The sequence below is a fragment of the Ambystoma mexicanum genome, chromosome 10 (assembly GCF_040938575.1).
Source record: "Ambystoma mexicanum isolate Mex_15411 chromosome 10, UKY_AmexF1_1, whole genome shotgun sequence".
NCBI lineage: Eukaryota > Metazoa > Chordata > Amphibia > Caudata > Ambystomatidae > Ambystoma > Ambystoma mexicanum.
Window position 1 is genome coordinate 1,595,068,820 of NC_090932.1, and position 26,020 is coordinate 1,595,094,839.

General features: G+C 44.6%; 1 protein-coding gene across 2 annotated transcripts in view; it reads left to right on the top strand.

Moving 5' to 3' along the window:
* PI4KA (phosphatidylinositol 4-kinase alpha) overlaps positions 1-26,020 on the top strand; it is a 2,470,135-nt gene that overhangs the window by 40,934 nt on the left and 2,403,181 nt on the right. For both annotated transcript variants that reach the window (XM_069619956.1, XM_069619957.1), the window contains exon 2: positions 22,975-23,091. In XM_069619956.1, coding sequence (XP_069476057.1) covers positions 22,975-23,091 — 117 coding nt within the window. The remainder of the gene's footprint in view (positions 1-22,974; positions 23,092-26,020) is intronic.

The following is a 26,020-nucleotide window of genomic DNA, read 5'->3' on the forward strand; positions in this document are numbered from 1 at the left end:
CCGCAGCTTCCACTAGATGTCGGCCTATGCACAGCATGTGAATCTAAGCAGATACAAGCATCAGAAATACGATTACGGTGAGTAATGTATCCCATTATTTTGCATTGAGCGATTCTCTCCATCCTCCTGTCTGATTGCTACTGCTGCGAAACTGTTCTAGGGTTTCCATCCTCTCCGACAACGCTGCCTGCTCGTGGGCCTGTTCTGCTGCTATACCTTCCAGCTCCACTATACGCGATTCAGCCCCGGATGTACGAGCTTGTAGATCCTCATCCATTTCTGCAAGTTTATCGATTCGTCCCTGTATTTCTTGGGTGAGGTCATGCTTCAGTTCCACCATCATTGCTTTGATGTCAACCTTTGTGGCCGCGTTCCAGGGGGTCTCCCCCCTTCTCCTGAGAAGGTGGAGAGGCTGGTGGGTGAATCTGTATGCCGACCTGCTGAGGTTTCTTAGTGGCCCCTCTTGATCAGATAGCATTTTCTTGATATTTCCTTAGGTTGCCACTCTTGCTTTTCCTCCTCCTGATGCCATTGTCTCCGAGGCAAGATGGGACGGCCACATTGCACTGGAATCCAGATAGCTTCCTCGGCGAACTGCGCGGCACTTTAGCTAACTCCTCCTTCAAAAGCTCTCTGTAGTACTGGGGATCGCAAAAAGCCCCTCACTGACCCTACCTCTTCCTCGGCTCTCTCAGGTGGCGCTGCAGGGCTCTCCTCCAGACTGATGAGCACTGTTCCTACGTCAGCTCAACCACGTCCTCAAAAGACTGCAGTCGAGATGGCACAGTCTCCCTTCCGGCCAGGACTTCCTCTGAGATTAGGCTGACCGTAAACTGCTTTCCACCATCTGTATATAAGATACTCAATTACAGGATGCCAGAGCTACAGGACTGTGACTGGCTGCATTCACCCCTGTCGACAGGCAATGTCCATGTATACTGCACTGAGAAGGGGAGCCCAGAGCACCTGGAGCGCAAAAGCATGGATCCATCCTATATTTCACCACTTGAGCCCTCCTGGTCTTGTTTGTATTTGTCCTTCTAGCCCTCCTCGGGCCAGGGGAGCATCACCTCCTTGCTGTGGTGCCCCTCTCCCCATCTCCCTGAGGCCTCTGGCCTACCTCTGCTGGATTCTCCCAGCTCGCTGCGGAGAAGGAGGCGGTGGTGGGGCTAGGCACCAACTCTCGGCCCGCTGGGGCGCCGCAGGGAGCCGTACTGCTGACGGTGGGAGTGGACAAGTTCCCAGTCCCCCATGCTCATTGGAACCTTCACAGTGGCGGGCCTGCTACCCTTCTTCAGCCTAGGCGCCCACTCCCAATCTACCAGCTATCTCCTTCCAGGCAGCGCTGCTCAGCTCCCACTTCGGGGATCATAACACTGGATGCTGCGAAGTTGGGTGAGTGCTGGGGATCAGGGACAGACCACACAACCCCCCGCCCCCTCAATTTTGGCACAGGTGGAGGGGACAATTGTAGCAGGAAAAAGGTTTTTTTTCGGCCATGGGGGCTCACAGCAGGTGCATCTGCTCTGCAAGCCTCTTGGCTAAGCCCCCTACCCACACCAGCCATTTTTAAAAGTCCTAAGTAAAATTATATGCGTCAATCCCCATATAGCCAACAAAGACATGGGAGCTTTCACATGAGGTAGGAGGAATACAATCCTGTTCTGGGGATTCCCTTTCCACTGAGGGGGAGCACCCTCTGATCCCCCAGTGGGATCCTACTTGCCCTGTCTCCTAGGGGATATTGAGGTTAGAAGGCTCCCATTCCTAGTCCCAAAGGGGATGGCTTGCCCTTGGGGTGAAGAAACAAATTCCCTTGATTCATCGTACAATGCAACGCTAAGTATAGAGTTGCAATCCCGACTCTATAATACTGTAAGGAAGGCATGGTATCAAAGCAAGACGAACACAAGTGATCACAGTTCAAGGGTGTTTATAAAACTGTAAAAATGGGTGAGATAAACACCTAATCTAAATCTAAGATGGGAGCAAGCTACGCCCATCAAATAATAATACAGTCCTAGTGGAGTCTAGTCAAATATAAAGGGCCTATACTAAGAAAAACCTACTGCCAATCCTTACCGCTATGCTACAAAATAGTGTGGGTTAATGTTACAAAGAAAGAAAGAAGTGTTCTCAAAATAAGTCACAATGTTATGGTCTGGGTCTCCCTTCCCCACGTTTGAAGCACGGGACAAGGTCGGACTCTTGAGCACATCACACTTCTGGGATTCTCAGCCAGAGTTTACAGTTCCTTTTTCCAATATCGGGACCTTCTGTCTCTTGCTTCAGAGGGCCCTGATGTATCACGAACAAAAGTTCCTTCCATTAATCTTCACGTCGGGCGATTACACTTCACCCGAGGATCCCCCTTAGCCGGGTCCTGATCCCCTTTATGTCAGCCTCCCTCAATCGGGCTCAGACCAACAATTCACTGTGGACATCCCTCAGTCAGGTTCACGTTTGTCACCAAAATGCAATTCACTTATCTTTTCAATTTACAGCGTCATCTTGTAATATTAAGGAATCTTAATTTTTCTTACATTTTTTATACTTGCTTCAACTGTAATTTACCAGTTTTTACAAGTGGTTGCTACATTCTTGTTTATTGTTTTTCATTCATGTGATCATGAATCCGTTAGCACGACCCGGATGCCTTCTTATTATCCAAGTCAAGGCTCTGCAAATATTGTCCTACTGCGATAACTGACTTCGTGCTAAGACTCCTCATCAAATGGTTCCACCAGTATTCTTAATCTAAGCAGTGTGAGTCCCTGAACAGGTGGCCCATGTGGTTCTTTCTTTTTGTTGATAATCCCAAACGGGTAAGGAGTAGATGCCGGACGGTTTCCACTGTATTGCTCTGGATGCAGAATCGGCGGATGTTTTGGCTGGAACTGCCTCTTATTGCCAAAACTTTGTTGGTTTTTAGTAGATTGAGCCGAGCTCTCAGGAAGGTCGGGCTCAGCTTCTTGCTTGGAAATTTGATGTGTTGATGTATAGGTGGGTGGTTAGTTTGTTTTTTGCCACTTGTCAAGGGTTTTACACCAGTGTGATTCTGCCAGAATCTCAATGTCTTTTTAAACAACCCTCTGGGTTACCTTCACCACTTTACTTGGGTCCCATCCTTGCCAATTCACACAGAGTCTTCTGAAGGGCGGTTACGTCTCGCTGGATCATTCTGTGATTCTTTGGAAAGTGCAGGTTTCACGCTGTCACAATTTTCACGGCGTTCCCCTCAGTAACACAGTTCACTTCACTTTCACAATGTGTCATAGACTTTCGACTGTAGAAGGGGTTTAGTTTGACCCTTGCATGACCACTTTGACTTCACACGCCGGCCTCCCTTAGGGCCTCTGGGTTTTTGTAGTTAAATGCTCTCGGTTCAACATATCCTCCTTGTTCAGGAGCAGGGCATTCGTTAGAGTCTTTTGAATGAGTGCCCATGCAGCGCTGGACCCCTCTAACCCTAGTATATCGGTTGTTCACAAAAGACCTTTGCCTATTATGTTCTTTTCCTTTACACAAATGTTGCTACAGCAACTTTGAGCTTAACACAGTCCGGTCCACTATCGGTTTCCTCCGACTCACCAGCTGTGCTGAACTCATTGGCTTTTCTTCCGCTGGAGTCAAGGACAGTACAACAGCGGCAAGCTCTTTTCCCCGCCTTGGCTATCATTGCCAGAGGGCCTTCGTGTACCGTTGACTACCAATCGCCAGCTGCAATTCCCAGACTTACCGTTCTTTTATGGAAGGTTTTGCGGCTCTGGGTTGAAAAGGGCAAGGGCAACTCCTTTTTTCGGCTTCCACCACCTTTCTCCTTCGTTTGAACTGCCGTCCCAGAATAGCAGGTTCCTTGTGCGTTCGGCTTCACTCAAAGTGTGCTCTCGTGCTCTGCCTTTTATCCCTGTGGGAAAGGGAAAGGGCCATCAGGTGTGTGTAGTTATCAGCAATTGCATGATTCTGCCTGACCTTGTCAGCTAAACGGCTCTAGTGTTAGTCTGTTGTCTTTCGCGGTGCCTGAAAATGTTTGTGTAGGAAAGGGGGGGTGGGTTAGAGTTTCTAAATATCGAATGGGGAAAAGGTGTCATAAGGAAGAGGGTACTGTGTCCCACCCATCAGTGTCCGACTTCCACTCCCTGAAGATCCCCCATCCAGGTGATCCTCCTGAACCGGTTCCCTGCCACCCCCGGGAACTGGATCCAATAGCGATGCCTGTGTCCTAGCCACCTGGATGACAGATCCCCTGGGACTAGTAAGTGAGACACCTTCAGGTTTCTCACAATACATAATGAAAAACTTTTTAAGGTTTACGGCTAGCACCTATAAAAAGGTAATGCCTACATGAGTGCAAACAATTGGTCAAAATGTTACAAAATATGTCTTCAAAACATCAGGTATGTCAAAGTTAAGGTACACTACAATCCAAACTGACTAATTCCATCATCCAAACTAAGCCACTATTTCATAAGACTTGTATTCACTATAGTTTATGAGCTACCTAATAAGGATACAGTCCACATTTTCAGAGCAAAATTTTGTTTTCCTACGTTAACCACACAAATAAAATGGACTTCGGGGCGTTAATCAAAACATAAAAACTGCTTACGCAGGATAAAAGCATGTTCAATATATACATATGCATTGTTGTCAGTGGGTCCGGAGCGGAGAATAAAAACCTTAAAGGACTGGTTCGGTCAACGTTTGTTATTGCCCCTACGGGTCGGCCATGTGTTTTTAAGCCTAAGTCGCTCGATTTTAGAAAAATTTCCTATGGACCTTACCCGAGTTTTCGTCCATTAAACGCACGCGAAAACAGGCACCAGGGAGCTGCCATTTTGTGATAATCCTATCATTTCCCCCATCGCCCTGGCTGACCTGCTTTTGCGGCACTAAATCATATCCCCCGCCCCTGAGCCTGACATTATCAAAACATTCATATTCCCCGCCTCTCTCCGTGACGTTGCTGTGCTGCGTAGGAAAACGCGCCCAGTTGTATTCTACGCGACTTCACACAGAACCCGGAAACCAACACAGATCAGCTCACAACACAGCGCGCCACAATTCGGAATATGAAACTGCACTTTAAAATCAAACAGCAACACAGTAAATTTGGTAAAGTACATTTATTTGACATTAAATGTTTATATGAATATTCAGCAATTGACATATGAACTCCGAAAGTCATTTATTTTCTTTTATCTCTATCCGCAAATTCTTAAAATGTTATCGTGAGTCACGCGCTGTTCCTTTATGGTACACAGGGTGTTGGTTTTCGTTCAAAGAGGCACTTTTCTCGCACGTTGAACCGCAAGGCTGTTCCATCAAGTAGGCACTAGGCCAGCATAAAGGTTGATATGTTGCTTCAAGCCGCCAGTACCGCGTAAGGGCATATGGGCCCTTGGCGATCGTCCCATAAGATCATCAGAATGGTGCAGTTGTTTACATTAAGCTGCAGCTGGCAGCTGAAGAAACCGTCTGCCGGTGTCTGAAACTGGTGGCAGGGGCAAAACGGGAGTATGTACCTATTTTGAAAACATAAAATGTATAATTAGTCTCGCCAGCCGATCTTTATTAATATTATTCCTTTTATTTATTACGGCTGAGCTGAAACTATTTGCTTTCAAGTATAGTGCAATGGAGTATGTTTGGCTCTAAAATCAATGAGAAAACTAACTAAATAAATCGAGGTTGGTACACAATGAGAAACGACTTTTTGTCTACATGCGTGTGGAATGTGGACCTGCATGCCCATGTGCCCGCTACAAGGACGATCCCACAAACCTTTTCAAAGCTCTTCATTCATTCATTTATTCATGCATCCATTCATTAATTCTTCATTCCGGTATAAAAGCGTGTAAAGAGTTACTTACATTATATTTGCAATTTCCATTGTGTCTCTGCGTAATGCAGTCCGTAAATCCCACTGTGCTCTTGACAACGATTTTTCGTATACTGAACTAATATGAAACTCGGTCTAGTTTCAGAATTTTCTGCCTCATCGTCTCTTACGTTATTGCACCCCATCAAGCCCCCCTTCAAATGAAGTTCTTTCTGCATGGTCCCTGTCTCTCAAGGTCAAGAAACAATAGAACCTTATACTGCCAGTGCGAGTTGTGGGCCTCTTCAGGGCGCGAGCTGAAAATCAAAGCCGCTAACCTTCACTAGAAATTAGCATACATTCTTTCTTTGCAACATCCCCTAGTAAAGCCATCTGTGAGAACTTGAAGTTTCGAATCCATCTATGTAGTGCGCCTCAATGTGCAAATGCGAACTGGCTTCTCTCTCATCTGCAACGGCTCGCTTGGCACGTTCTAAGGCCCCAATTTTGGCCTCGTTGTCTGCGAGCTTTGAAGCCCCAAAGAACCATAACTATTGAGACTTTTAATTTTTTGGGGAAGGTCAGGTGAAAGTATAAAGTACCCGAGCAGTTGATTTGAAAGTGAGATTTATTTTTTGTTTGTTTTATTATTTGCAATACGCAAGCCTCCCCTCGGATTAACAGTGCCCAGCATTTATAAGAGATTGCGAAAATTAGTTACATCAACAACAAAATATATATACACAAATAGACAAGGTCAGCAATATGAGGTGAATAGAGAGAGAATTCAAAGATGACACCCAGGTAGTTCGGCACCCAGGATGGTGATGGTAGGGGTTAGGGTTAGCGTACTTTGTATGCACACTGTACAATAAAATTTATTTACAAAAAGACAATCGTATTACAATTATTTAAACAGCGATTTGTACTTCACAACCTGCTCTCCTTTGGGTGGACATGGCACAGTGGCAATGTTGGGTGGCAATGGATCAGTGCTCTGTACAGAAACGTTCAAAATTCCATATCTGTGCTTCTCTAATACAGCAACAATAAGGCTTTTGACAAAGTCGAACTCCATTTCCTCATAGACTGGTTTGATCACCCATTGCTTACTTCTTTTTGAAAAGGCCTTAGTGTAGCGAGGCATCCTTACATTACCCTTAGTCCTAGATTCTCATTATGGGCCAAGACGGCAAGTAGAGTCCTATGTCTCATGCCCTGTATGCTGAAATGCAAGCGCTTTGGCCTGTACTTTAGGCACATATTGTGGAACACCTCCAAATCTCCTGTGTGACAGAATTCTGTCAGTCCCCTCAAATCTCTTGAGAGTTTTATCGAAAACAATCTTCTCAATGGCTTTGTGTGTCGGTGAAGATGGATTCAACCACTTCTTCTTCCGTGCCTCCACTGGGGATAAAGGGCCGTGTTCACATTGGTGGAAATGTAGGCTTTCTGACCAGTGGTGCACGTTGGTACAGTGGTGCATCAGTGACCGCCATTTTTCAAGTAGTATTTCCACTGACCCTTCACAAGTTTTGGAGCTCCACCAAAGATGGTTGCTGATAGACTGGGACCACTCTGAAATACTTTCCAAACCTTTTTTTCTCCCTGCAGCCGAGACTTTCTTATTGATTGATTTAGCCAGATGCCATACGTCAAATTGATGTTTAATATGTGGGAACTGCTCTCTCATTGTCTTGGCAATTGAAACGTGTCTGTCCGTGGCTCTGAGGTCGATGTGCATTCCCCTCGATTGTAGATATTCCACTGATTTTATAAATCCTAGTTTCTCCATGGCCACTGAGGGTGTACATTGTGTTACCTGCACGACCACCGTACTCACAATTTTCTTACTATCCATGTCCTGAAAGTGGTAGGTGTAGTACTTGGCAGAAAATCCAGGGCTGTCGCACTGTCCATCGCCAGCTAGCCTGAATTGTTTGCCTTCAAATGTACTTGCTAGAGACAATTGTTCAATTTTCCAAGCATCACTAATGGCCGGAAACAGATAATCATGTTGGTATTTGTAGTACTGTGTTTTTTAAATGAAATGGAGTCCCACAAACTGAAAGAAAGACTCTAACTTTCTAAAACTGGAGCCACTAAAAAGTGATGCAGCTGCACACAGTAGATTGCCTGCTGGTTTCCCCAGCATCGGTTGTGCAGACCATGAGAAAGTATGATGTAATCTACAGGCGGCATGTATTGTGACGTTACTGCCTTGTTTTGAACGAGTCACATTAATCAATGGCTTCCCACATACTTTCCCTCTGACGGAATGCCCACATTTCAGCATACTTATAATATCCATCAAACAACTGTCGAATACTACGTATTTGCCCTCTTTCATTAGACTGTCATCCTGCGTCAAAGTTGATTCGACCTGTGACTTTGAGGACATATCACCACATTTGAAAGAAATATTGCTGCTATCAAGTTGTGATGCGTCAGTGAATGCTGCTGCTGGTTCATTCTCTGTCATTTCAACATCTGTTACTTCAACATTGATGGGAGAACACAACAATGTCGACAGCTTTTTTTGGTGGCAATTTTTTGGCGGGTGTAGATTGTGTGAATTGATTTGCGACTACTTCAGAGCTATCTTCAATACTTCCAGTATCATGTTGTTGCGGCGGTGCGGTCGTACTGTAGCAATGGTCCAATAAAACTTTGCTGGATTCTCCGGACATATTCATTTCATGTTCTGGCCATTGGACATGAGCATCCCGAGTCTCAACACGCCGCGTCTGAATTAGTAGTTCCTCCATAGTGTAAATGGTCTGGCAAGCAACATCTCTCATTCTCTTCACTGTCTGTGTATGTATAGTTCGTAGACCCACGGGTAACTAGAGGACAGATTGGAAAAGGGATGTTCAGTTTTAACACAAGATAAAGTATAGTACAATTGACTGGAAAAAAAACATAAAATAGTCCCCATCACAACATTTTTTCTAAAGTTATGAACTGTTTGTAACTAACCTTATTTTTGTTTCTTTTCTTTGCAACTTTTTTGACTCGACCTTCAACATCTGCACGCTGTTGCTCCGATACGTATCCGCATGTCTCCCCTTCCTCTTGCGCTGCGACGACTATATTTTCTGTATCCGCATAGACAGCACGGAATGAGGCTCCATCGACTCCCTGAAACATAGTATTTTCATTACTGTGTATCAAAATATTATTAGCGTAAAACGCACGTGAGGACGAACACACATGTACATCTCAATAGCCAAACAGGATTTAAACATTGTGTACCACAATCAAACGACAAGTATTCGAGCTCTGATGACCAGGTTCGATGGAGATGTCAGTATACATACCTCAGACTCTACATGGACTGCCACTAATGATTGTATTGAAGAGGAGGCATCAGCAACTCCCTGAAACACAGTACTTGCGTTAGTATGGTTTTCAATATCGTAAACATAACACACACTTGGGGTCGACGGCACAGGTACATATAAAGAGATAACCACAAATGTTGCATTATCTAAAAGAATCAAGGAATATTTAAAAATGATCAGATTTAATGGACTTATTTCTCCGATGTCTTTACAACTGCATCATCTAAATGTGATCTTGTGATTGTAGTGGAAGCTCCATCTCCCTGAAACACAGTACTTGCGTTAATAGGGAAGAAAGTATAGCAAATGGAATCACGTTATATGATCACGCTCGATGGAGCTGTCAATATCCATACCTCGGGCTGCTGAATAACATCTAGGGCTGTTGTCAATGTGGTGGACGCTTCAGCATCTCCCTGAAAGACAGTACTTGCATTAGTGTGGATAACACTAATTATAACTGAAAACAAACACCAGGGGACGACAACTAAGGTGTATATCAATTGGAAAGCACTAACCAAACAATTGGTAAAATAATCACACGATACATACAAACTATTACTTGACATGCATAAAACAAGTCTGTAGCAGAATAGCCAAGTATGATTACCTGATACGCGCTAGAAGTGGTTGATAACTGCGAGCACGTGATGGAAGTAGAATGTTCTTGCTTCAGATTCAAGGGGTAGTCAAGAAGTTGTAAAAGTAAATTTATTGTTTGATAATGAAATGCCAATATTTAAAATTGCCATGTAAGGAGACAGAATACTTGACTAATGCGCAATATAACACAGTTCCCTGTGCCCATATATAGATTTCTGTTTGTGGGTTATGAAATCTAAAAATAATATATTGATAAATGTCATTATTCAAAAAGCTATACAATCCTATCAATGTCGAAAGTATTACAAATTGGAAACAACACCTAAAATATCAATGAATCCATTCGGCTACCTACACACTACTGCAAGGCCTAAAGCTAAAAACGGACACTTGACTCACCAGTGGCGGATTGTGGATGAATAGAGTGGGAATAGCGTTTGCGAGCAATTTTCGTGTCGATCGCCGTTCGTTCTTCTTTGTTACCCAAGATGTGGTGTACATGTTCGAGGGAAAGTGCCGGCTGCAGATGCGGTATCGATTACCCCTCTTGTCCTCAAAGACTTGTTGGACTCTACTTTCCAGCTCATCCAGTGGATATCCGCAATGTCTGACCCATTCTCTTATTCGATCAACAGTTTTCGGGAATACATGCATTGTAGTGCCTTCAGATTTAGCATGGGTCTTCGAAGGGCAACCGCTAATCGAACAGGCAGGCATTGTTGAAAATTCTGAAAAGTAAATATCAAGATTATTACAAAATCTTGATGAATAAAAATGTCATAAAAAAGTAAATGAACCATACCATGCTCAATGCAAGGTTTGTTTTGGTCGCCAGAACTATACCAGTTCATCATGTGCGGCTTAGTATTTGCATAAGTTACAGAAATGTCTGTTTTGTCTTGCACCAAAAGGAACCATGCTTACATTATAGACTGGACCCCCGATGGATGCAATTTGATGACAATTGACACAGATGAAAATAAATGGATCTATTGATAGCATAACAATTGAAACTCAAGTCAATAGCAATGAGACCAATCTATTGGGTACTGTAATACCAAATAGATTGAAATGTAAAAATGACCGAAATATGACTAGGATACATGGCCTTACCTTGACCAACAAACCGTTGGATTCAGCAGGCCGAGCGGTATGTTGCAGGAGAACAGGTAGATGGCCACAGGTAGCACACTGACGAGTTTGCTCGAAGCGGTCACAGATAGCACGGCGACGAGCAGATTAGCATAGATCTCAGTGCTTCTCAGGTAGAAGGTTCAGGAGTTGACTTGCAAAGCACAAAGATGTTCTCATGAGACATATCAAGTGGTTTATAAAGTATTAGAAACAGGGGTGTGTTTGTGAATGAATGAATGACGTGTGTATGTCGTGGTATTATGTGGATTGCAGGGGGGCGGCCTGCCTCAGGGGAGGCCTGCCTGGAGACACAGGTTCTGAGGAGGCCATGTGAGCGATTTTGAAGTGTACATGCTGTTCGGCATCTTGGCCGTTTGCGCCCGTCCCTTGCCCTTATGCGATGTTAAAGGACACGGGGCATCCATTTTTGTACCCCCTTTCCACTCCATTTTGGTGACCAGGCCTCACTGCGATAGTACAGCGCGCAGAGCACATGGCCCACAGCCTCGTTCCCACTCTGAGTGGAAAACTCCAGAGGTATTTGCAACAGCTAATACATGTAACACGTCACTCTCTGAGATCACGGTCCTGCATGTGAACCGGCTTGAACCATGCACATGGCTCGTTCATCTCCACAAACGTGTCCTTGCCCACGCACCCTCGCTTGGAAAGTAACTGCCATTCTGACCCTGTGTCCCTGCAAGGTATTCTCTTCATGTGCCAGACCACTGACCACGCCATGATGGCCACCTAGCAGATCCTCAACTAACATTAGACCCCTACTGCAGTATATCGCTGCCTATCAATAACAAATGCCACATATCAGAGATTCTTGTGTGAGCACAGACCCACACTTCAAACACTGTATTATAGTGGTCAAGACCCTTGACCTAAGGCTTGTATAATCCAATGTTCATTGATAGTATTGATATATGTGTGACTTTTATATAACCAACTGAAAGACTTTGAACAAGTGTTATTTAGTGCATGCATTATTGATAATATATTTGGTTAGCTTAGATAGTGACCACGCCGCTTCACAGCGACCTGAACTTCACCCATTCTGAGTACATGTGTCTGACGTCCATCCTTGAATGGAGACACACTTGATTGATTTAAAAAATCGAAACAACCGTTGTTAAAATATATGTGGTGTTTTATTTTGTAGCTTATTTTGATGACACAAAAAAGTACATAAGTTTACACATTGTACAGTTCAGGTTGCAGCACAGCAAGAGAAAATCTCCTGTACTGACCGCTGTCACTCGGGAATGTTTCTCTTATGGCACGAACGGCACAGGCGGGTATCACTCTTCGAACACGGTGTCCAAGCCTCCCGTGAAGCCACCATGTAAAGGAACGATAGGCCACCAGCCTGTACCACCTGTGAAAAGGAATGAAACAAACTGTTTTTAAATGACCACGATAATTTTAATAAACGTTTGTTGTCCATGACAATTCTTGTAACTAATGGCATTCGGCTCGGACAAATGCTAGGTAGACACTGCACACTATTGAACGACTTTCATGCGTTACAATGATATGTATGTGTAATTTTGGATATAGTAGAAGACCATGAAATAGGAGTGGCATCACAAGCAGAGCATACTTACTCGTTACTCGAATTACGAGGACGAACAGTTGCGCGAAGTTCGTGCATAAGCACCATCATTATCCTCAACACAGACTGCTTGAGGCAGGCTGTCCTGAAGTCTGGCAGCTCGGTGATGCATTGCGGTCGTGACTCGCCTTCCAAAATGTAGGCCACGCATCCCGAGTTTTCACAGCGGCAGCAGTTCCCCTCCTCGGTCGACATTAGCTCGCACCGATTGCATGTGCACCAGGTGGAAACACCGTCCATGCGACTAGGTCCAGTGTCTTCATCCGTTGATTCGTCCTGCCAACTGCTGTCCGAAGCCCCATCGTTTTCGCGTGTTTCCCTTTCCAGTAGTTCTTCCTCGGTATACTCGGGCTCGTACATGTAGGGCATTATTGTATCCATTGTGTGTTGCACAAACTAAAATAATTGATAGCGGTGGTACTGGTATCTGTCCACACGGGCTACAAGCAAAGGAAGGTAGCTGACCAGAGCACAGAAACGAGTCACAGAATACTCAAAGTAACACAGAGAGAGGAATGGAATCGAAAATATGCTGCTGTGTGTTGTGAAACGGTCTGTTTATACTTATTGAGGAAAGAGGCGTCCTGCCATTTCCATGGCGACACGTCATTAGTTGAAGCGCAGCGAATGTTGACACGAGACGGGCTTTGGCGTTGTGAAATGGGCGGTACGCATCTGCTGATGACAGGCTCGGGGGCGGGGGATATGATTTAGTGCTGCAAAAGCAGGTCAGCCAGGGCGATGGGGCAAATGATAGGATTATCACAAAATGGCAGCTCCCTGGTGCCTGTTTTCGCGTGCGTTTAATGGACGCAAACTCGGCTAAGGTCTATAGGAAATTTTTCTAAAATCGCGCGACTTAGGCTTAAAAACACATGGCCGACCCGTAGGGGCAACAACATTTTTTGACCGAACCATTCCTTTAATGCTGGTTGGGTGTGTCTAAACCTACGCACTCAAATTAGTAAATCTTTCTTCGTTTTGCTAAAATAGGGCAACAAAATTGCAGATGCAGTAAATCATTACTTTCACTTTGACAACAAGGACAGCTCCTCCTCTCAGTACAATTTGCTGATGAGTAAAATTCCCTCTCCCCAACAAACGTAAGATTCGCTCTAAATGCCATAATGAATGCCCTTTTCCTTGGGTTGACAAACCATTGGACGTATACTGGCCTATCAGTTTTGGGAGCTAGATTACAATAATAAAATTGAACGCTTTGCTTCTGCAATTCGCTCTCACTCCTTATTCTTGCTCTGTTTAAAAGAAAGACTTCTATTAACTCTCCTTTTGGCAACGGTACCTACCAACAGCTCACCACCCAAATGCCAGAGCTCTTGTAGAGATTTGATAATATATTTTAACCAAGTTGAAACAACACAAAATTTCGATGCCATTAGACCCCTCACCATTACAATTGGGGCCTCTCCCACAGGCGTAACCAATAAAGTAGAGGTTGTATTGCTATACGATCCTCTACATAAGTCAGTTTGAGTTCTTTGTGCAACAAATGCTCTGGAAAGGCCTGCAGCAGCTTCATAATATTCTTGAGGAACTAGTTTTTGGCTATTTGGTTTTATTTTGTTTGATGATGACCCCATGCTGCTTCACCGGAAGTCAGTAAAGGTACTGACTTTGCTGCATAGATTTGAAGGGTATGATCTATGGGTAAACCACCCAATTTTGTCCTGAATCTCAAAATTGAGCCATTAGTTTGGGATACCTTAACAACTTGCTGCTTTACATGCAAAGGCCAACCCAAATCGGTAGAGAGTGTCACTCCTAGGTAACAGAATGATTTAACCCATTCAAGGTTTTTCCTGCTCCTGATATGGCATTCCCTCTCGGTTTGCTTTTTCCGATATACATGTCCTTTGATTTTCCTACATGATTTTCCAGTCCTTTCTCTTTCATGGAATCCATTTACCTGTCTTTAAAAGACATGCTTTGTCCTAGCCATCAGAACAGCATTGTCCGCATACATAAATGCACAGACCTTTTGGCTAACTATCCTTGGGACGTCACTCTCCAAGTCGGCTAAGACATTCAGCAATTAATTTATATGGAGTTTAAAAAGCAATGGGGGGGAAGGCCACCAGGGGGCGCAGAAGAAGATGGCCACCTGAGCGGAGAACACCACGCTTGGACGACAAAAAGTATAATTGGGACCCCGACAGATAAGAGGGTGACACCGGGAAGGTGCCTGGGGACGAGGAGAGCCATGCCGCTGGCCCTGATGCATTGAATGGAGCGGGACAACTGAGAGACGGGCACAACCCGGGGCGAAGCAGTGAGGCGGCCTCAGATCAGTCGCCAAGCATATGAGGTGATGCACAGGCCCACCCCCGACAAGGAGAAGAAAGCTGGGGCCAGTAGTTGCTAGGAGAAGCAGAATCACACCCAGGGAGTGGTGCATTTCCCTCCCACCCGTCAGGCAGAAGAGAGCAAGCGAAGAGCACCTACATCGCAAGTAAGGAAGAAAGCGGGAGAGAGGTCCAAGAATTAATAGCTGCTGTTCAGGATCTGAATTTGGAGGTTCAGAACTTTAAAGAGCGCCAACGCTACCCTTCAACAAAGAATGACTGAGAGGGAACAACCCTCAACCGATCTCCCTCTCTACCATTAGTCTCAGGAGATTTGACGGCTCACCCAAAAGGGTTAAGGAGTTTCTTGACACCTGTAATCTGCATTTTGCTTTTCGAGCAAATACCTTTTCCTCTGATCATGCCAAGGTTGGGTTTATGATCACCCACATGACTGGCAATGCCCTGGGATGGGCTACCCCATTGGTGAATCAAGCTGACCCTGTACTTCAGGATTACAGCGCTTTCAAACACTCCTTCAGCAGATGTTTCTGAGAACTGAGAGCACGTACTTGGCTTCAGAAGACCTCCTGGATACAAGACAAGGGAACTCAGATCTGTTATCCTATATTACATCCTTCAAACAAGTTGCATCCGAGGCAGGATGGCAAGAACCAGCGCAATACGCCATCTTTCGCAGAGGCTTAAGAGAAGATTTGAAAGAAGAGCTTGCTCGCATAACCCGACCTCTGACGTTTGCAGATCTTTTGACCGTAGTACTTCGCATAGATTTCTGCCTGACGGAACGTCGCTCTGAAAGGACGACGAACAAGAACTTGGGGTCTCTCCCAGAAGCCCTTTCCCCGACTTACTCACCTACATCCCGACAGCCCAAAGAGGAGCCGATGCAAATAGGCACCACCCGAGCCCCTCTTACCCCTGAAGAGTGTATGAGGCGAAGAGAAGGAAGCTTATGCATATATTGTGGGGCCTCCACTCATTTGTTGATAGATTGCCCTGATGTACCTCCTAGATGTTCGGGAAACGATCGCCCTCGGTAAGTGTAAGGACTAACTTCTGAGGGGCTCATAAAAGTCCTTATGCTACCCTTTCGGTGACATTCTCCATGATAACTGAAGACTCCCGTCTCATGGTGATTCTTGTGACATTGAAGTTAGGAGATTCCGACATCCAGACACAAGCTCTACTGGATTGTGGAGCTGCCAGAAACTTCATTGATACACAGTGGGCGGAGAAGATGGGTCTACCCCGCATCACCAAGAAGGAAGAGCAGAAAGTAGAAGGTGTGGTTCCGGCCTCATAACCCATACTACAGAGGAACTCACTATGAGCATCCAACAACATTCGGAAAAAATCATTTTTGACATCATCCGTGCCGCTCATTTCCCTCTAATCCTCGGCATTGGCTGGTTACGGAAGCATAATCCTACTATCAATTAGACCAAGAATATCCTGAGCTTTCATTCCTCCTATTGTAAGATGGTGTCTTCTAGAACCCCAATTTGAGACTATCAAGACAGTGTGCAGCTCAGAGTCGAGTGGCATACATTGGCTGCCAAGCTATCTAAGGGACTACGTGGAAGTGGTTACGGAAAAGATTCCTCTATAGTTGCCACCACATCGGGCAGAAGATTGCAGTATTGAACTGACTCCTGGAGCTCTAGTACCCTTTGGTGGTATGTATCCCCTGTCATTGGAAGAGAAGAAATACCTTAGAGAGTACCTGGATAATAATCTCTCCAACAAGTTGATTCAATCATCCAAATCCCCGGCGGGAGCATCGCTATTTTTCATTCCCAAAAGGGTGTCCCAGGAATTACGACCCTGTATTGATTACCGGGGCTTAAATAAAGTGACCATCAAGGGTTGGTATCCCATGCCGCTCATATCCAAAATAATTCAAGCTGTTCAAGGTTCCACGGTATTTACAAAATTAGACCTACGGAATGCCTACCACCTGCTCAGAGTCAAGAAGGGTGACGAATGGAAGATGGCCTTCCGTACCTCATTTGGGCTCTACGAATACCAAGTAATGCCCTTTAGACTAGTCAATGCCCCTTCAATATTTCAATGATTTATGGATCGTCTCTTTTCGGACTTAATGTGTCAAAAAACCATCATCTACTTGGATGACATTTTGGTCTTCTCTCAAACTCAAAAACATGAAAAGCACGCCAGGAAGTCTTCCGGAGGTTACAAGAGAATCACCTCTCCGTCAAACTCAACAAGTGTGTCTTTTCTGCTTCATCCATCCCTTCTTGGACTTTATCTTGTCCGATGTTGGCGTCTCAATGGACCCCCAGAAAGTCTTCTCCATTCTGGAATGGCCTTTCCCCGAAGACTGTCAAAGAGGTTCAAAGGTTTCTCGGACTTGCGAACCTCTACCGGAAATTCATTCCCAATTTCTCACAAATGGTTTTGCCCATCACGACTCTCCTCAAGAAGTCCTCAGTTCCTTTTAGTTGGTCACAGGACTCCAAAAACAGTCACCTCAAGCAGTCCTTTTGTTCGGCACCAATGTTACGTCAGCTTGATCAGTCTTCCCTTCATTTTGGAAACCGACGCATCCTCTGTGGCAGTAGGGGCAGTATTATTACAGAAACACCAGGACAAGGAAGATCCCATTTCCTATTTTTCTAAAACACTCAACGCTAGCCAAAAGAACTATTCCGTTATTGAACGGGAGCTTTTGGCCATGAAACTGGCCTGTCTGGAATGGCGTCATCTACTCCAGGGAGGAGAATATCCTTTCACCATCCATACGGATCATAAAAACCTACAGATCCTGAGACAGTTTGAGTGTTATAATACCCGCCAGGCGAGATGGGCCTACTTCTTCGCTGAGTTTCATTTTAACATCTCCTACATACCTGGTGCTCAAAACCTCCTGGCTGATGCCCCCTCTCGACGCTGCGACTTCATCTCAGACACAGAACCGACAAAGGATCTTATGTTTCCCCAGACCAAGAAGATCGGTGTACTCTCCACCTTCTTACAGTAAGTCAGAGAAGCATCATGTGGAACATTTGAAGTAGAAAGACACCCCAAGAACATGCATTATAACATCAATGATGGACTCTACACAGTAGATGGGGAAATTGTACCTACCCACGTGATCTTTGAGGAAGATCGCGTTTTTCTGGTGTCACGACTCTAGAATCGCCGGACATAGAGGGTATGAAGGTACACTGGATTTCCTCCAACGGTATTTCTATTGGCCAAACATGAAGAATGATACCACCCAATACGTTCAGTCCTGTACCATTTGTCTTTGCAATAAGAACCTGACTCAAAAACCTTTTGGGACTGTTAGAGCCTAGTTCAGTACCTTCAGGCCCCTGGGATACGATCTCCACTGATTTCATTGTTGACTTACCGAAATCTCAAGGCTGCACTTGCATAATGGTGGTGGTAGACTCCTTGTCTAAGTTGGCTCACTTTTCCCCCTTACCGGGAGTACCCACCGCAACCGAGATGGCAGAAGTGTTCTTAAAAGATGTGTTCCGTCTCCACGGTATCCCTACCAAGATTGTTTCCGACCGTGGCTGTCAATTTACTTCTCGCTTTTGGAAGGCTTTTTGCAAAAGGCTGGGTATAAAAAGGGCTCTGTCATCCGGCTTCCACCACCAATCCAATGGGCAAACAGAACACCTCAATGGCACCCTTGAACAATATCTCTGTTGCTTCATCAATACACAGCAAGACAACTGGGTGGCACCTTTACCCACTGCCGAATTTTCTTACGATAACACCATTCACTCAGCCCTAGGGATAAGTCCATTCTACTGCACTTTTGGTTACCATCCACGCTCCATTCTACCCCTTCCTGGGTTATCATCCGGTATCCCAGCAATTGATTCTTCCTTAGCTCTCATTCAGGAGGCGCATGACAAGGCCAAGGCAAGTCTCCAGGAGGCTGCTGACTGTAACAAAATCCAGGCCGACAAACACTGCAGACCAGTCCCGGGTTGGGAAGTTGGAACCAAGGTTATGCTCTCCACCAAATATCTACCCAGATGGGTACACCCCTCTAAGCTATCCCCCGGAATCATCAGGCCCTATGAGATAACACAGAAGATTAACCCCGTGGCCCTACGCCTTAAGCTTCCAGAGGGTTTACGGCGGGTCCATCCCGTATTTCACTCATCCCAGTTAAAGTCATTCCAGGCCGATGAATGGACACGGACCCCAAAGAAGGTCACTATACCTTCTGGTTCTGCAGGAGAAGAATACGAGGTTGCTCAAATATGTGATTCCAGGTACCATCAGGGAAGATTTGAGTACCTTGTACACTGGAACGGCTATCCATGGTCAGAAAACCCCTGGGAACCCAAGTGGTGCGTCATCGGTATCATCCAGGCAAGCCAGGGGGGTGTGCCTCCGGAGGGGGCATACTGTCATGCCCTGGAGCAAGTGGCGCATTTGGGATCGCTGGAAAGGGGGCCGCCATTGATTGTTCCATCGCACTTTCTCCTACGTCCATTGCCGGTCTAGTTCTTTGTTTTGCGTCAGTCACCGGTAGTTTATTACCAGCTACTTCCGGGTGACGGGACGCGTTGCAACTTTATGGGTTTCCTCTTGTGTTGTACCACTTCGTATCATTTCTCCTTGCGGTTTCCGCCTGCTTACCTGTTATTCCTCTGCTCTATTTGTTTCCTTGCAACTTTCCTTCCACTCCTCTCTCCTACGCCCGCCGTGTGGCTCCTCCCTCTCCATTCCGTTCTACTGCTCGCTTACCTGTCGACTGCTTTCTTACTCATGTTGTGCATTAGTTTTTTCCCCGTCTTCTGTTCCTTACCGCTCTCCCTCTTTTCTTCTGTCACTTTCAGAGTTTATTCCCAGACCTTTTGTTGGCCTTTCAGTGAGAATTCCATTGCCCTCGTATAGCTTCTGTCCAGCTTACCTTCCGTTGGGTGCAGTTCTAGTCTTCTGCCATCTCGCATCCTTCTTGGGGTTTTTTGTGCCTCTGGCTTTTTCCCCATTCCCAGCGGTCACGGTGGGATCGACCACCGTCCGCTAATTCAGTTGCACTGTGGCGTCCTTCCGTGGCCGCCCCTATCTTCACAAAAAAAAGGAGAAGCCCGGTCTGAAAGGAAGGAAGAAGATCGACCTCAAGTGTAAAGCTAAAGGTGAGGAGGAGAAAGTTTTCTTCAGAGGAAGAGGATATTTCAGACCCATGTGATCCCAGCGGCCAGAAAACAAGGAGCGTTAATATCGCTCAACGTCAAAAAAGGCTTTTGACCGGGTGAGCTGGTCATTCTTGCGGGGGCTTGGCAGAGGTGGGAACTAGTGAGAGATAGGCGAGCTGGGTATCGCCCTATACTCGTGGCCTCGGGCGAGGGTGGCAGTGATTGGGGAGGAGTCACAGCCTTTTAGGCTAGGAAGGGGAACCCGTCAGGGTTGCCCCATGTCGCCTCTCCTATACGCCCTGGTAATGGAGCCTTGGGCGATAGATGTGAGGACGCAGGGCCACATCCGAGGAGTCAGGGTGGGAGAGGTGGAATATAAACTCAGCCTTTTTGCAGACAATGCTCTTTTATACATCACACAACCCCAATTTTCCCTTTCGATATTGCTAGAAAGGTTGGAGGCGTATGGACAGCTACCTGGGTTCAGGGTAAATCGCAGCAAATCAGTGGTACCCGATTGGGCCAGGGAGGGACCAGAACGGAGCCTACGGGAGGTGGCTGGGTTTCAGTGTCTGGGGAGATGGATTTCACTACCGAGGGACCTTGGCAACATGTTCAGCAAAAACAATCATCTCGTGTGGGAAAAGGTTAAGACAGCCCTAGAACGCTGGTCCAGGCTTAACCTTTCATGGATGGCCAGACTGAACTTTTTGAAGATGACAATCCTCCCTAAATTTCAATTTTTGTTCCTGGCGCTCCAGTAATAGTCCTGTACACTTTATAGAGACGGTCAAATGAAGATTCCTGCCATTTTTGTGGGCCCGTAAAACACCCAGAAGAGCGTTTGTGAGTACTATAATGTCGAGGGACCTGGAAGCCTATTATAAAGTGGCCCAGCTTCGTATACTTATGGACCATCTAGAGCCGCACTCGGAGAAGCAATGGGTGGCCATGTATAATTTGATCTTTGACCCAGTCTCCCTGGAGGAATGGCTATGGGTACCCTAAAGAGAGATCCCACGTAGGATCCTGCTGAATACCATTCTAGAGGTGTTGTGGATGACCTGGAAAGAAGGGAACAGCATGAGGTGGGTCATGACCTGGCCCTCCCCACTGAGCTGCATCTGGGCCCCCCCCCTTTGAGAAGCTTGATTACGGAACCCCTGCAGTTCCAAAAATTTTATGAGGCGGGCCTTAGCAGAGTGGGGCAGATGTGGGACAAGGGGCAGTATCTTCTCTATGGGGAAACTGGAGGACCTTCTGCAAATTGGCCGACTCTCCCCTTTCCGCTATTTGCAGTTGAAGGGAGCTCTCAATGACTCATGATAGGGGAACAATTTGCGTAGAGATCTCACCCCTTTGGAATCAGCACTCATACAAAACAGGGACACAAAGGGCCGCATAGCGTGCCTTTTATAAGGTGCTGCGGAGGACATAACCCTCCAAGGCCTGGTGGCTAGGGAACGATGGACTAAAGACTTGCAAAGGGAAATAACGGATGACCTAGGGCTCACCATGTGCAGAAGGGTTACACAATCCTCCGCATCCCCACAATATAGGATGCAGGCAATTAAGATCATACACCGCTGACACCACCCACCGGCCCTATTGGCTAAGATGTATCCGGACGCAGACTCGCAGTTTTGGAGATGCCGGTATCCAGGCGCCGATTACTACATGTGGTGGGGATATACCCATAAACGCATCTACTGGGGGGAGGTCCTCTCATGGATCAAGGGGATTGATGGGATTTCAAGAGAACTGTCACCATGGGGCCTCCTGTTTTGGGGTTTGGCATACAAATGATGGGGAAGACCAGGGAAATCACATGACCCGCACCATGATGGTGGTGGCCAGGTGCTGTGTGGTGCAATTTTGGAAACGAGAAAAGGTTCCATCAGAGGATGAATGGCTGAGGAACGTCGGGGGAATATATGAAATTAAATACATGACGCATGTTCTTAAAGAGTCAAGGGTTAAGATTGGAGAAATGTGGTTACCTTTTTTCGCTAAATATGGTAATTTATCAAAGTAAAGGAATGATACATGGTGGATACTGCCTCAAACCTCACATAGTTATATGTGTATGTGCTGTGTGCTAGACGGAGGGAGAAGGGTGAAGAGGGGGGGGGGTAAAAGCATACAGGGGGCAGTTAGGAGTGTTAATGAGCCGTTACATATTTTCTTGGCCATACATTGTCCAATGCTATGTTACAAAATGCTATTAAAATCTGATCTTGCCAAAAAAAGAAAAAATGGGGCCAAGACGCATCCTACTCGAAAACTGGGCTGTTGGTGGTTCCCATCACTGTGTTTTCTAAGATGTGTTCCATGTTATTAGCTATGTTTCACCTGCTACTTTTAAATGAATGCTACCACCTAGCTGTGATATTTGGGGATCACTGCCATCAGTGTTGTTGGAGTTCTTTCATTGTAGCTTACACTGAGTGTTCTGAATCCTAGGTCTTCCGGGAGGCTCCTTTCTTACTATATGCATTGACAAACCTGGCTATGCATAATCTGTTCCCAAGTTACTTCTTTCCCCCCTTTCGCTATTTTATCAGAACTAGTACACGATCTCTGTGAAAGGATTTTATTAGCCAACAACCTCAGCAATACCTCATCCTCCCAGCCAACTAAGAGACTCAGAACTCTGACTGTGCTGCTTGGAGTAGGTTTCACATTTGACAGAAAAGATTGGCAAATCTACCCAGCTGCAGAACCAAGGCTGAGATACAACAGCGTGCTGGCAACTCCTAAATCCCAGATGCTTCCATTATGGGATTGCTAGCTCCTCTTTATCAAATGTGTCTTTGCTGATTGTGTATAACTATAATCCCTTTGTTTCACCACCCAGATCCAAAAACTGGAAATAAATTCCCCAGGCCACAGCTGAGGGCTAAAGAAGCTGAACTGTTTGTGCCCTAAACATTATGTGAGTGAACCCCTAAGACTGCTTGTGTTTCTCATATCTATTATTCTTTCTGCCCCCTTGCAGGTTCAGAAGCTGCTGTGTATGTGTCCAGTCGATTTCCATGGCATTTTCCAATTGGATGAGCGTCGCAGGGATGCAGTCATCGCGCTGGGCATTTTCTTGGTGGAGTCGGACCTGCAGGTAATGTGTTAAATGTGGATTTGATTTTTGTTATACATTGTCCTTGGCAGTCATGAGGAGGGTAATCCAATTTCTACAACATATGCTACCTACGGTTATAACTTAGCCAGATGCCATACCACGTGACAAGGCAGCACAGAAAACTGGAGAATACAGTGCAAATGGCACTTTCTCTTACCATTCCATAAATACTTTTTTTTTTTACTTGTTTAATTGATTTACAATGTTTACAAGGCCTTGTTACTATTAAAAAAAAAAATATATATATATATATATATATATATATATATATATATATATATATATATATAGTTTTATTTAATTTCAGATATCACCAGGGTTGACGGGGGGTAGGAGGGTGTTAGGGGCAGTATTTCTAAACTCCACCCAAGTAAGACTTTATAAGACTATCCTTTGGGCAATACAGAACTGCAACTCTTTGTATAGGCCTGTACCACATCAAGGTAAGGTTAGCAATGGCAGAGCAGCCAGGCTTATCTTAGGAGGGAGAGAGGATTGTAGGAAGGTACAAAGAACTTGTAGCATACATATGGCTCAAAGAAACACTACACTGATCTATGTAAAAAAGGTTTATTTTATATATACACAGGCAGAGAGAATTCTTCAGAAAGATAAGTACTATCATAAACCAAAAACACAGTATTAAAACCAATATAATATTTCTAGTAAGTAAACCAGTGTAAAAGATTTGTAGAATAGCAGTATGCAATTCCAGGTAAGTAAAATCCACTCTGTAGTAAAGTATGTCACTTATTCTGTTTCAGGATTAATACAGTTATACTGTATTGTTTTTCAGTGTCTCTTTCAGAAAAGTAGACTGTTTGTCCGCAAGAGAATTAAGCCGTAATTGCTGATCCTGTGGCTTTAAGGGCAGAGCAAATGCTCACCAGGAAGTTGTGGATAAATTACTGGAGCCAGCACCCTTGGGGCGTTAAGCCCGCAGAGGAGTCAAGGGCGCAGAGTCTGCCTTCCAGGATGGAGATGAACTGCTTTACTGTAAATTGTCATCATTGTACTTTAATAGCAGACTTGAGTGTCGGGGCAGGGGGGAGAGTCAGACTGTGGCAGCTCCTCGAGCTGTCGGGCGTACCTAACCCTGCCGTTTAACTATTAGTGTTTGGATTTTGAACACGTGGGACAGCTTCTTGGACAAATAGCTACATTATTGTTTTCCCGGAAGTAAACATATCGCATCTCTGGTTATTATAGTATTTATTTAAACCGGAGGTTGCTAATTTTCTCTCCTCATAGAGTGGCGATTAGTAGAGTGGTAAACAATACGGAAGAAGTTAAATCCGGATTGCTGATAATTGTGTTTAATGTATGTTTTGTATTCTGTATGGAAAATTGCAATTTGAATAACCTTAGAATGTCTGGATAAGTCATTAACTCTAATATAGAGGACTATAGGTATTATTTGTAGGTTTTAATGTTCTTTTTTAACTGCTCGGTTTGGAGTATTTATTGGACATTGATATATAAAGCATTGTATAAGCATTTATATTGCACTATTATAGAGCTATTATAGAGCTACTTTTTGGAATATGGCACCAAAATTGAGATCTCAGAAAAATAATAAAATCAAAAATAATAAAGGGGAAAAAAGGATCTACTCCCAGTAAGGAAAAGAAAACCATGGATGTTTATATAGACATCATGTCTAAGGTGAATAAGAAAAAAACAATGGGATTAGAGCAATCCAAGATCTCTGATTTCCTTACCATCAAAAAAACAGGGGGAGAACAATATTATTGAGGAAACGGCTCAACACTCGGAATCTAATTTTATTGTTGATAATAATTTGCTTTTAAATTTATGTAAGGATTATAGAAGACATTCAATGGGGGTCTTGTCTGGAAATAATCCCCAATATATGCAAGGAGGAGACCTGACCAATTCACAACATGATCTTTGAGAACAGGTTATAGGGTCGGGAGTAGAGCCACCTAACCCATCACTGCAAAATAGCATTGGTAATTTAGGGGAAATTAATAATATCATTGGTATGAATTTATCTGCAACTCCAAATTTGGAGAGATTGGCACAAGAAATGACAATGTATAATGAGGATGAAAATGATTCCTGGTCGGAGGCACCATCTGAAATTGATAGTTCACTGTGTATTAAAGAGAAAATAGATACACTGACTACAACAGTGGATATGTTTCTGGGTATCTGTACGCAAGTGATGAAGGAACAACTGTCTATGAAAAATCTTGTATCTATTATATATGAAAATATTAAATTGAAAAACCAGCCAATTGGAAACAATAATACTAATGCCATCGAAGAGGTACATGAGATATCTGAAGAATGGATGAGAGATGATTTAAACTTAGTAGATAAAGAACAGGCTGTTGCAATGGAGGTAGGGATAGAACTGAGCAACTCGCAGGACAAAATAAATGGCTTGGTAAATGTAGAATTTATAGACCCAGAAGGAGAAGAAGTAATAGAATTATCTCAAGGACAGAAACGGAGGACCCATCGTAATAGAAATGATAAGAGTGTTGAGAAAAGAAGAATGTGGAAAAGTTAAAAAAAAAAAAAAGAATTAGTCAAAGGAATAGTGTAGCATTAGCAAATACGGTAGTAGAGGATATTGAATGTATTGAAGTAACTAACAGGTATGAATTACATCTGGGAGAACAACCAATTAAGAAAATAGATGGAGATTTGAACGAATAGTTGAATGGCTAGGAGAAAAGGTAGCAAGACTGGAAATAAAAGGAATTTAATAGAATGTAATACAGGTGCAACTCCTAACATTGCTAATGTAGAAAGGACAATAGTGGATACTGAAATTAATATGGTACTACCCATTGACGTAGATAAAGGAATTAGATATTTAGATATAAATTATAATTGGGATAGTAAGAATTTGAATGCTAGGGAGAAGGCGACATAT